The sequence below is a fragment of the Acinonyx jubatus genome, chromosome X (genome assembly GCF_027475565.1).
Source record: "Acinonyx jubatus isolate Ajub_Pintada_27869175 chromosome X, VMU_Ajub_asm_v1.0, whole genome shotgun sequence".
In the NCBI taxonomy this organism is placed as follows: Eukaryota; Metazoa; Chordata; class Mammalia; order Carnivora; family Felidae; genus Acinonyx; species Acinonyx jubatus.
The window spans coordinates 68,151,261-68,166,746 of NC_069389.1; the positions used below are offsets into that span (position 1 = coordinate 68,151,261).

Below are 15,486 nucleotides of genomic sequence, written 5' to 3' on the forward strand. Positions count from 1 at the left end.
ATGGTGATATTCTGTAACATTATGTTTGGCTTCCTTTCTCTTTATTTTCTGGGTATCTATTATAAGTTTTGAGTTTGTGGTTATCATAAGGTTATTAACATCCTAAGTATATAGCAGTTTATATTAAAGTGATGGTCATTTAAGTTCAAGAACATTCTAAAATAAGAATTTTTTATTGTTTTTTTCTCCCTCCTCCATATTTTATGTATATGCTGTCATATTTTACATCTTTATATTCATAATTTTATTATGTATAATCATGTCCATTTCTTTTTTACTGAAAGAAGTTTCTTTACTGTTTCTTGTAAGGCTGGTTTAGTGGTGATAAACTCCTTTAATTTGTTTGGGAAACTATCCTTCAAATCTGAATGATAACCTGCTGAGTAGAATATTCTTTTTTGTAGATTTTTTTTGTTTTAGTACTTTGACTATATCATGGCACTCCCTTCTGGCTTGCAATATTTCTGCTGAAAAATCAGGTGATAGCTTTATAAGTTTTCCCTTGTAGGTAACTTTTTGCTTTTCTCTTGCTGTTTAAAAAAAAAAATGTATGTTTATTTTTGAGACAGAGTGACAGAGCATGAGTGGGGAAGGTGCAAAGAGAGAGGGAAACACAGAATAGAAAGCAGGCTCCAGGCTCTAAGCTGTCAGCACAGAGCCCAATGTGGGACTCAAACTCACAAACTGTGAGATCATGACCTGAGCCAAAGTCAGAGGCTTAACTGACTGAGCCACCTAGGCACCCCTCCTGCTGTTTTTAAAATTCTCTCTTTATCTTTAATCTTTGACATTTATTTATTTATTTATTTATTTATTAAAATTTTTAAATATTTATTTTTTGTGAGAGAGAGAGACAGAACAAGAGTGGGGTAGGGGCAGGGAACTAGGGAGACACAGAATCGGAAGCAAGTTCCAGGGTCTGAGTGGTCAGCACAGAGCCTGATGCGGGGCTTCAACTCATGAACCACAAGATCATGAACTGAGCCAAAGTCGGTTGCTAAACCAACTGAGCCACCCAGATGCCCCTATTTATTTATTTTTTAAGTAGGCCTCATGGCTAGCACAGGACTTGCACTCATGATCATGAAATCAAGACTTGATCTGAGATCAAGAGTTGGACACTTAACCAACTTAGCCACCCAGGTGCCTCTAATCTTTCACATTGTAAGTTTTATGTGTCATGGTGTGGCCCTTCCAGGATTCATCTTTTTTATAACTGTCTGCCCTTCTTGGACCTGGATGTCTATTTCCTTCCCAAGACTATGGTAGTTTTTATTTATTATTTCTTTAAATTAATTTCCTACCCCTTTCTCTCTCTTTCGTCTTTTTCTGGGACCCCTCTAATGCAAATGTTTGTTCACTTGATCTTGTTCAAGAGATCCTTTAACCTATTTTCATTTTTTTTTCTCTTTATGCTGTTCTGCTTGGGTGATTTCCATTACCTTGTCTTCTAGATCACTGATAGGCTCTTCTGCATCTTCTAGTCTACTCTTGATTCCCTCTAGTGTGTTTTGTATTTCGGTTCTTGTACTCTTAAACTGTCTTTGGTTCTTTATTATATTTCCTGTCTCTTTATTGAAGGTTTCACTGAGTTTTTCCATTCTTCTCTTTAGCCCAGTGAGCATTTTTACAATCGTTTCATTAAATTCTTTTTTTAATGTTTATTTATTCATTTTGAGAGAGAGAGCAGGGAAGGGGCAAAGAGAGAGTGAGAGAATCTCAAGCATACTCTGTGCTGTCAGCAGAGAGCCTGATGTGGGGCTTGATCTCATGAACTGTGAGATCATGACCTGAGCTGAAATCAAGAGTCAGACATTAACCGACCGAGCCACCCTGGCACCCCTCATTACATTAAATTCTTAATCAGGCATATTGCTTATCTCCATTTCATTTAGCTGTTTTCTCAGGTTTAGTCTTGTTCTTTCTTTTAAGCGTATCCCTTTGTCTCCCCATCTTGCTTGACTTTCTGTGTTTGTTTCTGTGAATTAGGCAGAACAACTACTTCATACAAACTTCAAGGAAAGGTCTAATGTATGATTATCTATGTAGATTGTGTGTAGTTGATGACTTTTGCTAACTAACTAGAGCTGTGGCTGGTGTGGGCTGGGGTCCTGGGGTTTTCCACACAGTTGGCACACTGCCAGAATAGTTAAGCTGAGGTGGATGCAGACCACTGTGTTCTTGGGGTTCTATGTGTTGAGGGCACCATGGTGGGACAGCTGAAGCTGAAATGGGTGCTAGCTGGGGTTCCCTGGGGCACTCTGCATGGGGAGTTCCTTGGTGGTACAACTTGAACCTGAGGTATTATGCTAGCTGGAAGGTCTCTTGAGTTCTCTGTGTTGAGGGTGCCTTAGCAGGATAACTGAAATTAAACTGGATGCAAGCCAGGGAGACCCTGGGCTTTACACGCAGAGGGCACCTTGGCAGGATAGCTGAATCTGAAGGTATCCCAGGACTCTCTGCACATATGGTGCCCAGAAGAAGTGGCTGCAGGGGAGGCATGGTACAGGCCAGGAGTTCCTATGGTGTTCCATGCAGATGGTAACCTGGCAGACTACTAAAGCTATAATGGGGGTGGAGCAAGGTGGTCCCTGGTCTCTTCATGCTAAATGTACCCTATCAGGGCAGCTGAAGCTGAACTGGGTGCAAGCTTGTATGTCCCAAGGTGCTCAGTTCAGTGGGTGCTCTGGCCGGGCAACTGAAGCCAAGATTGGTGTGGGAAGGTATGTTCTGGGGTGCTGTACACAGTGGGTGCTCTATTGGGGAAGCTGAAATTGATGCAGCTTTGGGCCAGGGGTTCCCAGAATGCTCCACATAGGTGGCATCTTGGCAAGGAAGCTGGATTTGAAGCAGACATTAACCAAGTTTCCAGAGCACTTTGCACTCAGGTTTCCCTAGAAAGCCATCTGAAGACAAAGTGGTGTAGGCCTGGAGTGTTCCACAGTGCTTTGTGCCTGTGTCACCTTGGCACAAAAGGTGGAGCTGTAGTGAGCACTAATCATTGGTGATCTAGTGTGCACCGCCCTGTGGCCACTTTGGTGGGGACAGCTGGGGCTGGTGTGGGCTATGGGCGTGGAGCTCACTGAAGTGGCAGGTCAGTTAGGGTGTGTGGACTGTACACTGGTCCGTGCTTTCAAGGTTGGGGGAAGTACACATCATGTCCATCAGTCCATCCCACCTACAGAGCATTCCAGCTGCTCACCCAGCCATTTGGTGAAGGTCTAATGATGGCTGTTTTATATGCTGGCTGCTGTTTTAAGCTGCAGCTTTTTAAAGAAAAAAAAATGGGGAAAAAAAAGAAAATAGAAAAAAGAATAGAAAAAAATTTAAAAAAGAAGAAAACATGCAATTTTGTGTGTGTGTGTGTGTGTCCTAGAGTGACCAAGGCTGGTGTGGGGTTGCAGACCCAGTGATGGAATCCAGGACGTTGCTCTGGTCTGTGCTAAGGTGGTGAGGGAACACAAACCTGCAGTTTTTCAGTCCCTATGATGCAGAGAACATTCCCATGGCTCCTCTGCCATTTGGCAGAATCCCAGTGTTGTTTCTTTTATATGCTAGTTGCTTTTTTAAACCCAGGCTCCTTTTCTATTCTCAGTCCCTCAGTACTATCCTTCCCAACTGTAGTTCACAGAATCTAGGGTGGGGGATTCATTTGTTACCATGTTTCCTTCTCTCTTCCTGTTCTCTTTTGCTGTTCTTTTGTCATGCAGAAGTTGTTTAGTCTGCCTTCAGTTCTTCAGGAGGATCTGTTCTATAAATAAGTGTAATTTGGTGTATTTCATGGAGGAAGTGAGTTCAGGGTCTTCCTATGTCACCATCTTGGACCAGAATTCTATACCACAGCTTTTTTATCCATTAATCTATCAATGGACACAGGTTGCTTCCTGTGTATGTAATGCTCAGTAAGCAAGAAGGTTCTCATATCTTTTTTAGTGTTTTCATTTTCCTTAGGTAAATACCCAGTAGTGGAATTATTGGATCATGTGATATTTGTATTTTTAATTTTTTGAGGAAACTCCACACTGTTTTCTACAGTGCTGCACCAGTTTGTATTCCAACCACCAGCGCATGAAAGTTTCTTTTTCTCCATATCTTCCTATCATTTGCTATTTTTGTGTTTTTGATTTTAGCCATTCTGACAGGTGTAAGGTGATCGCTCATTGTGGTATTCATTTGCATTTCTCTGATGATTAGTAATGTTGAGCATCTTCTCATGTTCCTGTTGGACATCTGTATGTCTTCTTTAGAAAAAGGTCTATCCAAGTCCTTTGCCTATTTTTTATCTATTTCTTTTTATGGTATTGAATTATACAAGTTATTTATATATTTTGGATATTAACCCCTTATTGGATATATCATTTACAGATATCTTCTCCAATTTACTAGGTTGTATTTTTATTTTGTTGATGGTTTCCTTTGCTGTGCAAGTGCTTTGTATTTTGGTGTATTCCCAATAGTTTATTTTTGCTTTTGTTTCCCTTGCCTCAGGGGAGAAATATCTAGAAAAATGTTGCTAAGGCTCATATCAAAGAGAGTACTGCTTATATTTTGTATTAGGAGTTTTATAATTTTAAGTCTCACATGCATGTCTTTAATTCATTTTGAGTTTATTTTTGTGTATGATATAAGAAAGTGGTCCAATTTTATTCTTTTGCATGTAGCTGTCCAGTTTTCCCAGCACCATTTACTGAAGAAACTGTCTTATCCCCATTGTATATTCTTGCCTATTTTGTCATGGATTAACTGACCACATAAATCTAGATATATTTCTGGGTTTTCTATTCTGTTCTATTGATTTATGTGTCTATTTTTGTGCCAGTACCATATTATTTTTATTATTATAGATTTGTAATGAAAACTGAAACTGTAGTACCTCCAGCTTTGTTTTTCTTTCTCAAGATTTCTTTGGCTATTCAGGGACTTTTGTGGCTGCATACAAATTTTAGTATTAACTTTTCTAGTTCTGTGAAAAATGCTGTTGGTATTTTGATAAGGACTGTGTAAAATCTATAGTTTGGTTTTGGCAGTATGGACATTTTAACAATATTAATTTTTCCAATCAATGAGCATGGAATATCTTTCCATTTGTTTGTTTTGTCTTCAATTTTTTCATCAATGTTTTATAGTTTTCAGAGTACATGTTTTTCACCTCCTTGGTTAAGTTTATTCTTAGATATTCATTATTTTTGGTGCAATTGGTTTCTTAATTTCTCTTCCTGCCACCTCATTATTAAACAACTCTGTGGAAACATATGGTTAAAAACTGAGGTTTCCTACTAACAACTATGAAAGTGAGTGAGCCATCTTGGAAGTGGATCCTTCGACCTCAAACCTTCTGATAACTGCAGTTCCAGCCGACATCTTGAGAAGAACCTCATGAGAGACCTGAAGCAGAATAACATAGATAAGCCATTTTTGAATTCCTGAGCCACAGAAACTGTGAAATAGTGTTTGTTTTTTGTACTCCTAAATTTGGTGTAAATTGTTATGTAGCCATACACAGCTAATATAGACATCAAGGCATAGAGATATTGACAAAACCAAAGAAAAGATGTGGTTCCAAGAGCTTAAAGGATACTAGTTGTTTCAATTTAAAATTTCAGAGGTAAAGTGGTTCTCCTAGTGATAACAAATTCAAGAAATGAATAGGCTTAAGTGAAATAAGATTAAAAGCCATTGGAGATGAGGACCTCATGGGTCCAAAAGAATACCAAAGTTACCTGGGATGATCAAATAGCATTAGATAAAAGCCTGTATAGAATCTTGACATGGTGATGCTGGAAGTGACATAGCATTTAAGACTTTTTTTTTTTTAAAGACCAAGATCTTATTTTCCTTCAAGCTGCTTTTCATTACACAGAGCAGCTTTTTGTGCCAAAGCAATCAGTGACAATTGGAAAATCTACAATAATAAATCAAAAAATAAACAGTATTTAAATTATTTCTTATAAAAAAGAAAATTGAAGTTTTTTACATATGATCTGGCTCCTGCCTGTCTACTTTCTGCCTCACTCATGATCCTCTAGTAAATTTGTTCCCACCTCATTATTTTCGCATTTATTGTTCCTTTCACCTGAATACTCACATATTCACATAAGTGAACCCTCTTGTTACTCAAGTCTCAGCTCAAGGGTCTGCTCCTTGAAGAAGTATTCTTTTCCTCCCAATATAGAGTAACTACCACCCCAACCCTCTCATCCTTTATGGTATTTATCACTACTTGAAATGTTCTTGTTTCTTTTTTTGTTTTCTTGGTAAAAATTTACACTTAAGCTCCAACAGACCAAGGGTTGTGCCCTCATGTCTGTTTTGTTCATTGTTTCCTATCCAGCAAATAGAACAAAACAGGCTATGGAGCCCCATGGGCAGGAATGGGAGTAGTCAGACCTGACTGCAGGCAATAAGGAAATAGATTATCTATAGAGAATTTAAAACCAGTAGTAATACAAAGCAAAATCATTCTTCTTTTCATTATTACCATGTTCTAGAATTTCTAAGCAATGTCACTAATAAAATACTCCTGCCTTAGAAAAATCTTTTTTTTTTTTTTTGGTCTAAGTTCTAAACAAATCTCTTGGTCACTGTTAAGTTTTAATAATATATATGTAAACTTCAAATTAGCAAATTTTGACAACTTATCCTTTAACCAACATTGTACTCTCCATGAAAGTTAATTTGGAGAATTCCCAGTTATACAGTGTCCAAAAACATGTTGACTGAGCTACACAAATTCTTTTAGAGAACAGATTAACAAAGTTTCCAAACTATTGGATCTCACTGTGCGTGTTGTATCTCTATCCCCTGTGGTACTATATATCGCTGCATTTTAATAGATTAGAAAGGAACAATGATAGCACAGAGATTGAAAAAACAGAGAAACAGAACCTGGATTACTTCAATTCTGCCATTTTAGGTGACCACCTGGTATTTGTATTTGTGTTTAAAATTTAAAACATGAAACAGAGTGCAAACTTTGTAATATTTGTTTGGAAAAGTGTAACTTTTAATTTATCATGAACTATTTTACTGAATTTGAATTTTTCTGATGTGAAACTTTAGATGAGGTTATTAATCAGACAGAAAAAATATGTACAAAGAGACAGAATTAGCCTTGAGCACTAAAAAAACACCAAGTCTTAAACTGTTCTTTGAAAATTGGGTCACAGAAATTGAGAAGAAAGTAATTTTCTATGCAACAATAGAATGTAAGGAAATGGACATTACATAGAAAATGATAGGAGAAATGACAGAAGATGCTTATCTGACATTACCAGAAGAAACCAGAGGGCAGTATCTGAATGCCTTGATAGTTTGCAGAAAGCACTGGATACTTGTTCTAAAGCAGTGGGGATCCAATGATGTCAAAGTTCCTTCTCATTAGTACATTTTTCACTGATTTCTACAGAAGAAGAATTTCTGAAGTTTTTACCTACTAGTTAGAAATGTATAATTAATTTCCTGATGAGGATAGTTTAGTTGAAACTTTCAACTGTAGAAAATTTGTATGCCTCTGGATTTGATCCTTAAGAAACAAAGACATGGGTGGCATTGTAATTCATAGAACTTTGTGAAATAGGATTATTATAATTCTCTTTCAAACTTAAAATGTTAAGACTTTTCTTTTTTTAACGCTTATTTATTTATTTTTGAGAGAGAGAGAGAGAGAGAGAGAGCTAGTATGCGTGAGCACGCCAGCTGGGGAGGACGCAAGGGGGGGAGCACGCAAACAGAGGAGGGGCAGAGAGGGAGGGGCAGAGAAAGAGGGGGACACAGAATCCAAATCAGGCTCCAGGCTCTGAGCTGTCAGCACAAAGCCCACACAGGGCTCAGGGCTCGAACTCACAAACTGAAATCATGACTTGAGCTGAAGTCGGAGGCTTAACCGACTGAGCCACCCAGGCACCCCAAATTTAAGACTTTTATTATTTGTGTATATGTTGCTTAATATTAAATAAACCTTACTAATAAAAATTAGTATAAAAGTGTTCATCTTTCAACTATTAACAAAAATAGATCAAAAGTCTACTTATACCATCTACTGAATATTTAAATTTTTTTCAATGTTTATTTTTGAGAGAGAGACGGAGTGTGAGTGGGGGAGGAGCAGAGAGAGAGGGAGACACAGAATCAGAAGCAGGCTCCAGGCTCCAAGCTGTCAGCACAGAGCTTGAAGCAGGGCTCGAACTCAGGGAGTGCAAGATTATGACATGAGCTGAAGTCGGACGCTTACCGACTGAGACACCCAGGCGCCCCAAGAATATTTAGAAATTTTAGATTTTGATGAAGTTATTGACAAATAGGCAGATGTTAAAGCTCAAAAGTAAAAGCTGTAATATTTTTTATTTATTATGCAGCAGACCAATATCTAGGTTTAAGTTCTTTCTCCTTTAAAAAATACATTAAAAAATAAAAAAAATACCTTAATGCAATTAGAAAACATTGATCCATTACTTTTTTCAGTGTCTTTTCTGGCCTTTATTACAAGTTTCATTTCATCATCATTTCTTTTTTTAATATTTATTTATTATTGAGTACAGTTGTACACCTTTAGGTTTACAACATGGTGAGTCAATAACTCTATACATTGTTACACTCACCACAAGTATAGTACCATCTGTCACCATAAATGGTGACTATTAAATGGCTATTACAATACAATGACTATATTCCCTATGCTGTACCTTTTATTATCCTGACCTATTTATTCTTTAACTGGAAGTCTGTATCTTTCATTCCCCTTCACTCATTTTGCCCATCCCCTACTCCCTCCCTTCTGGCAACCATCAATTTGTTCTCTGTATTAATAGGTCTGGTTCTGCTTTTGTTTATTCATTTGTTTTGTTATTTAAATTCCACATATAAGTGAAATAATATGGAATTTGTCTTTCTGTATCTGACTTATTTCAGTTAGCATAATACCCTCTAAATCCATTCATATTGTTGCAAATGGCAATATCTCATCCTTTCTTATGGCTGAATAGCCAAGATATGAAAGGAACTTAAGTGTCCATTGATAGATGGTAAAGAAGATGTGGTATATATTATACAATAAAATATTATTCTGTCATCACTTTTCCTTAAAATATTTTTTTTACGTAGAAGAGGAAGCCACTAAAAAATGATCTGCTTAAGGTGTCAGGGTGCCTGGGTGGCTAAGTTGGTTGAGCGTCCAACTTTGGCTCAGGTCATGATCTCACGGTTCAGTTCATGGGTTCAGGCCCTGTGTCAGGCTGTGTGCTGATGGCTCAGAGCCTGGAGCCTGCTTTGGATTCTGTGTCTCTCTCTGTCCCTCCCCCACTTGTGCTCTGTCTCTGTCAAAAATAAATAAACGTTAAAAAATTTTTAAAACTATGATCTGCTTACAGTGTCAAATATGTTAGGTATGTTACTGATGCCAGGCATATAGTTTGCACTTAAATATTTGTTGAATGAATAAATGAATTAATATTAGGTATGTTGATGGTCAGATTATGAGCATCTTCTCTCCTTAGAATCACTCACTGGAGGCCTAAGGAAGATCTTGCTCCTGTTGAATATGTTGCACCTATCCACAGAATATTCTCCTTATAGCACCAAAATGATCCTTTTAAAATCTAACTTAGATCATGGCACATCTTTGCTCAAAACCCTCCATTGACTTCCCCTCCTAATTAGAATCAAATCCAAAGTCTGTGTGGTGGCACAAAAAGCCCCTACTTAGTGTGTTATTTCACTCCTTTTCAACTTATCACACCAGCCACACTGGCCTTTCTTCATTGTTGTTCTTTCTACATGAAACGCTCTTCCCTAAATTCCTTCAGGATTTTCTCAAATGTCACCTTGTCAGAAAGCCTTTCCCTAACCTATTTAAACAAGTGAATTCTCTCCTTATCCCCATATTATTTTATTTTCCTTCTTAGCAGTTGGCACTTTGTAACATTTGTCTTTTCCTCTTGGAAACATAAGCTGTTTTGTTCTGTATTTTGAACAAGTGCCTGGCATATAGTAGGCTCAGTGACATAGTCTTAGAATGAAAGAACTTGATCATGTATTGCAGAGGTAACATGTTCTTTTTGTGACTGATAAAGGAAATTTTCAACTTTTCATGTGTTTGTGGGTCCTGCTGCTGGGCTCCCAGGGAAAGTATTCTGTAACGTTTACGAAGGTCAAAATGACTCTGCAAACTTCAAAGCATGGACTCTATTTCTGCCCCAAGCACATATTGCACATATGCTTCGCTAAAAAAAAAATACAAAAACAAAAACAAAAATACAAAAAACCAAAAAGGAGCATTCCAAACATAAAGATAAGAAAAAGAAAGAAAATCTCCCTGGTTCCCAAAAGATTAGTCATGCAGACTTGAACGTATCAACAACATAAGATAAAGTCTTTAACCTTCTGAAATGTCTTTCCTCAGGATGATTTGTAACTCTTTAAGGAAAAAAAAAAACATATATATATATACCTGCATCAAAAGTTCCTTCTCCGGAGCATTCTCTTCTTTGTGAAGAGTGTGTATAAGGGCAGCTGTTTTAATTTGGGCTTGAATAAAACTCTTTTCCTTTCTCCTTACATTTTTAAGAAAGGTTTGTTCGATTTGCCTGGACCTGACTTATAGATATAAAAGCACCTGGACTTGGGTTTTAGATCCTTATCTAGACAAATCACATATGCCTGAAATAACGAAAATAGTACAAACTTCTGCACCCAGCCAAATAGCTTTCAACTGGATTATGGAGGATATTCTGAAAGGCTTTATCAAGGATGGAAACAGTCAGTCACAATGATGAACGGTTTTACTGGAAGACAGCTGACCAATGGTAGCAGCTTCCTAGAGCCGCATTGGAGGGTAGAGAAAAGGCGGAACCAGTAGACGAGACGTAACCAGGCGGGGCTTGTGAGTGGAGCAGAGTTGAATTGTTTTGTCCCTCTCCGCCCACCATATGAAAACTTAGACGGAGAAGGTCACAGATATGGCTGCTGTCAGGGTAAGTTAAAAAACAAACCCTTTTGTAGTTTCTGGGTGCAGATATAGCTTGCTACTAACTATAGAAAGGATCCTCCTAACTTCAGAAGGGAGCGCCACAGCAAGAGGTGGGGTGGAGGTGGGGTTGTGAGAAATTTGGCAAGGTCAGGGAGTCTTAAACGTTAGAAACCTCAAAACAGCTACCTCTCCCTCTTGGGTTTCCTCAGTCTGTGATCGTACTCTTTTCTCAAACTCCCGCGGTTAGCTGTTTATACGACGACACAGTGAAAACTGGGAAACGGGTGGGTGAAAAAGGCTGGCCTGGCCACAAGTTGCAGCAAGCTAACTTGAACAGAAAGAGAAAAGAAATTCAAGGCATTCGACTGGGCGCACAGGGCGGGGTCTCATGACCCTTTCAAAGACTTTGTTTAAACATTTGGGGGTGAAAAAGACCAGAATGGAGACGTCTCAAAGTCTTTCTGCAGTGCGCGGTGTTTGTATTCACTGTTGTTCCTCTCCAGGTTTGAATAATAAACCTGTTTCTTTTGACTTGTGTAATGGGAAAAGGTGCTTTTACTTAGGTATCTTTGTACCGGAAGTGACTCAGCTGGCTGCTAGCTGCAGTTCCCTAATTAGGTTTCAATGACAGTAGTCGACAAATGTCTACAGGTAGGTATCTGTAGCGGGTTTTAAGTGTAAAATGCACTGTTTGCAGACGATACAAATATGAATAACTCAGTTCAGCCAAAGTTTAAGGTGAGTCAGTATCCGTCTTGATTCATCTTCCATTTCAACATTTCTGGTTCTCATAATTTATCTAAATTATCACAACATCTTTCTAACTGGACTTGCTGTCTCTAGCCAAGCTGTCATGGAATCCATTTTCCCTGAACTGCCAGACTTATGCTAAAGTGCAAATCTGATTATACCCCTTTACTACTTAAAAGCCTTTATTGGCATTCAGTCATCTGTCCTCTGGAGTCAGGTTAAGACTCCTATGTCTGGAACACCCAACCCTGCCTTGGCTTTCCAGCTTCATCTTTTGTCTCTCAGGAAATCTTGTTAACATCTGTACTCCAAGCCTTTTCTCCTGCTTTTTCTCTGGACCTGATGAGAACCATCTTCATCTAGTTAGTTCCTATTCATAGTCCATTCATTCATATAACAGATATTTGTGTACTAGCTCCTCATATACTAATATGTTTTCCAAGATCCTGTTCCCGATTTTCCCAGTCTAATTTAAATAACTCGTCTTTGTGCTTCCAGAGGATCTTAGGCATACTGTTACCTTATGACTTAACTGCACTTCAAATAATATACTATTTACTTGCCTGTTCTGTGCTCCTATAAGATGCTTGAGGACAGTATTTATGATACTAATTTTTGTATCCCTAGTACTTGTAGGACTTACATTAGGTACTCAGTAAAATCTACAGGAATAAATAAATGCCAGGCAATGAAGTAGTGTACTCTGTGATTCAGAGCAAGGGAAATACCTTGCCTCAGGAGAAGTACAAAGTGATCTGAGGGTTCAAAAGACAGAGCCCAAACCTGGTTGAAAGTAATAAAGACTTAATGGAGGAGATGCAGAGACAGAGGAATGGCCAATGGTAAAAAGCAAACCAGCATAGTGTGTTATCACCGAAGACTAGAGGAGGGAGTTGAACAGTCTTTTTGTTTGGCCATTAATAAGTCACTGGAAGCCACCATTTATTAAGTGGTTACTATAAGACCAGGCACCATGCTAAAATACATTACGTATGTTATTTCACTTAACTCTCAGGACAACTTTATGTTGTAGTTATGATCACCGTTTTACAAATGAAAAACTAAGGTTGAGAGAACTCAAGTAAACTGCCCCAAATCATAATGCATTATCTTTATGGGGTGTTGATTTTGGCTCAGGTCATGATCTCATGGTCCTGAGATTGAGCCCCACGTTGGGCTCCGCGCTGGGCATCACGCTGGGCATGGAGCCTGCTTAAGATTCTCTCCCTCTTCCTCTGCCCCTCCCCCACTCGTGCCCACTCTCTCTAAAAAAAAAAAGAATCTTTATATTCCCAGCACTTAGTGTAATGCCATATATTTTCTGACCTTTAGATCCCCATTTAAGTCACACCTCCTTCAGGCCAGTGGACTGATAACCTGTTTCCCGTGACAGTGTCAGTAGTCTCTAGCAAGTAGAATAGAAATTTGTTATGTTAGCAATAGCACTGCTAGGAATTAACCCAAGGGATACAGGAGTGCTGATGCATGGGGGCACTTGTACCCCAATGTTTATAGCAGCACTTTCAACAATAGCCAAATTATGGAAAGAGCCTAAATGTCCATCAACTGATGAATGGATAAAGAAGTTGTGGTTTATATATACAATAGAATACTACTTGGCAATGAGAAAGAATGAAATATGGCTTTTTGTAGCAACGTGGATGGAACTGGAGAGTGTTCTGCTAAGTGAAATAAGTCATACAGAGAAAGACAGATACCATATGTTTTCACTCATATGTGGATCCTGATAAACTTAACAGAAGACCATGGGGGAGGGGAAGGGAAAAAAAAAGTTAGGGAGGGAGGCAAACCATAAGAGACTCTTAAAAACTGAGAATAAACTGAGGGTTGATGGGGGGTGGCAGGGAGGGGAAAGTGGGTGATGGGCATTGAGGAGGGCACCTGTTGGGATGAGCACTGGGTGTTGTATGGAAACCAATTTGACAATAAATTTCATATTAAAAAAAAAAGAAATTTGTTGTGTTAACATTATCATTTTTTTTAAATTGAAATGAATACTTTTCTGCAGCCTTGTTTGTTTCATCTTACACTTTTGATTGTTTTAAGACCCTTGTTGCTTATTCATGATACTCTTAATAAGACAATCTTTAAAAAGTATAAAATGTTGTGGTCATGAAAAATGCTTGGAATGATCTCAATCTTTTTGTATTTGTTGAGGCCTGATATGTGACCTAGTATGTGCTCTGTTGTGGAGAATGTCCCACGTGAATGTGAAGAGAATGTGTATTCTGCTATTTTGGTTGGAGTGTTTTGAATATAGCTGTTAAGTCCATCTGGTCCAGTGTGTCATTCTAAGTCATTGTTTCCTGTTGTTTTCTGTTTAGATTTTCTGTCCATTGATGTAAGTGGGGTGTTAATATCTCCTACTATTATTGTATTATTTTCAGTGAGTTCGTTTATGTTTGTTACTGTTTTATATATTTGGGTGCTCCCATATTTGATGCATAAATAATTACATTTGTTAGATCTTCTTGTTGGATTGGCTATACAGCTGTGGGTTCCTTTCTGGGTTTTCTATTCTGTTCCATTGACCTATGTGTCTATTTTTGTGCCAGTACTATACTCTATTGATCACTACAACTTTGTACTATAACTTGAAGTCCAGAATTGTGATGCCCGCAGCTTTGCTTTTTTTATTTTTTTTTTCAAGATTGCTTTGGCTATTTGGTGTCTTTGGGGGGGGGTCCATACAAAGTTTAGGATTGTTTGTTCTAGCTTTGTGAAAATTGCTGTTGGTATTTTGATAGGGATTGCATTAAATGTGTAGATTTCTTTGGGTAGTATAGACATTTTAACAATATTGGTTCTTCAAATCCATGAGCATGAAATGTCTTTTCATTACTTTGTTCCCTCTTCGATTTCTTTGATGAATGAAAGAAAGAGGCTTTTCACCTCTGGTTAGATTTATTTCTAGGTATCGTAATGTTTTTTGGTACAGTTGTAAATGGAATCAATTTCTAGATTTCTTTCTGCTGCTTTATTTTTGGTGTATAGAAACACAACTGATTTCTGTGCATTGATTTTGTATCCTATGACTCTATTGAATTCTTCTACCAATTTTAGCAATATTTTGGTGGAGTCTTAAGGATGTTTTTTAATATAGAATATTATGTCATCTGCAAATAATGAAAGTTTGACTTCTTCCTTGCTAATTTGGATGCCTTTTACTTCTTTTTGTTGTCTGGTTGCTGTGGCTGGTCCTATGTTAAATAACAGTAGTAGGAATGAACATCTCTGTCTTGTTCCTGACTATAGAGGAAAAGTTCTCAGTTTTTGCCCATTGAGGATGATATTAGCTGCGAGTTTTTCATAGATAGCTTTTATTATGTTGCTGTATGTTCCCTCTAACCCTAACCCTCCTTTGTTGAAGGTTTTTATCATGAATGGAAGTACTTTATTAAATGCTTTTTCTGCATCTATTGAACGGGTCATATGGTTTTTATCTTTTCATGGATTAATGTGGTATATCTTGTTGATTGATTTGTGAATATTGAACCACCCTTACAGCCCAGGAATGTATCGCACTTGTTCATAGTGAATGATTATTTTAATGTACATTTGTATTTGGTTTACTAGTATTTTAATGAGAATTTTTCATCCCTGTTCATCAGGGATATTGGCCTGTAGTTCTCTTTTTTAGGGCTGTCTTTCTTTATCTGGTTTTGTTATCATGGTAATGTTGGCCTCATAGAATTAATTTGGAAGTCTTCCTTCCTTTTCCATTTTTTGGAATATTTTGTGAAGAAGAGATA

General features: G+C 37.8%; 1 protein-coding gene across 5 annotated transcripts in view; it reads left to right on the forward strand.

Annotated features, from left to right (window-relative positions):
• Positions 1-10,834: 10,834 nt before the first annotated feature.
• The window catches only part of APOOL (apolipoprotein O like), a 139,388-nt gene continuing 134,736 nt past the window's right edge, over positions 10,835-15,486 (forward strand). For 4 of the 5 annotated variants that reach the window (XM_053201423.1, XM_053201421.1, XM_015074452.3 and 1 more), the window contains exon 1: positions 10,853-10,967. In XM_053201423.1, the coding sequence (XP_053057398.1) occupies positions 10,953-10,967 (15 nt within the window). In that variant the 5' untranslated portion in view covers positions 10,853-10,952. Of the gene's footprint in view, positions 10,968-15,486 lie in introns of all 5 variants that reach the window. The other variant, XM_015074453.3, reaches the window with a different exon arrangement.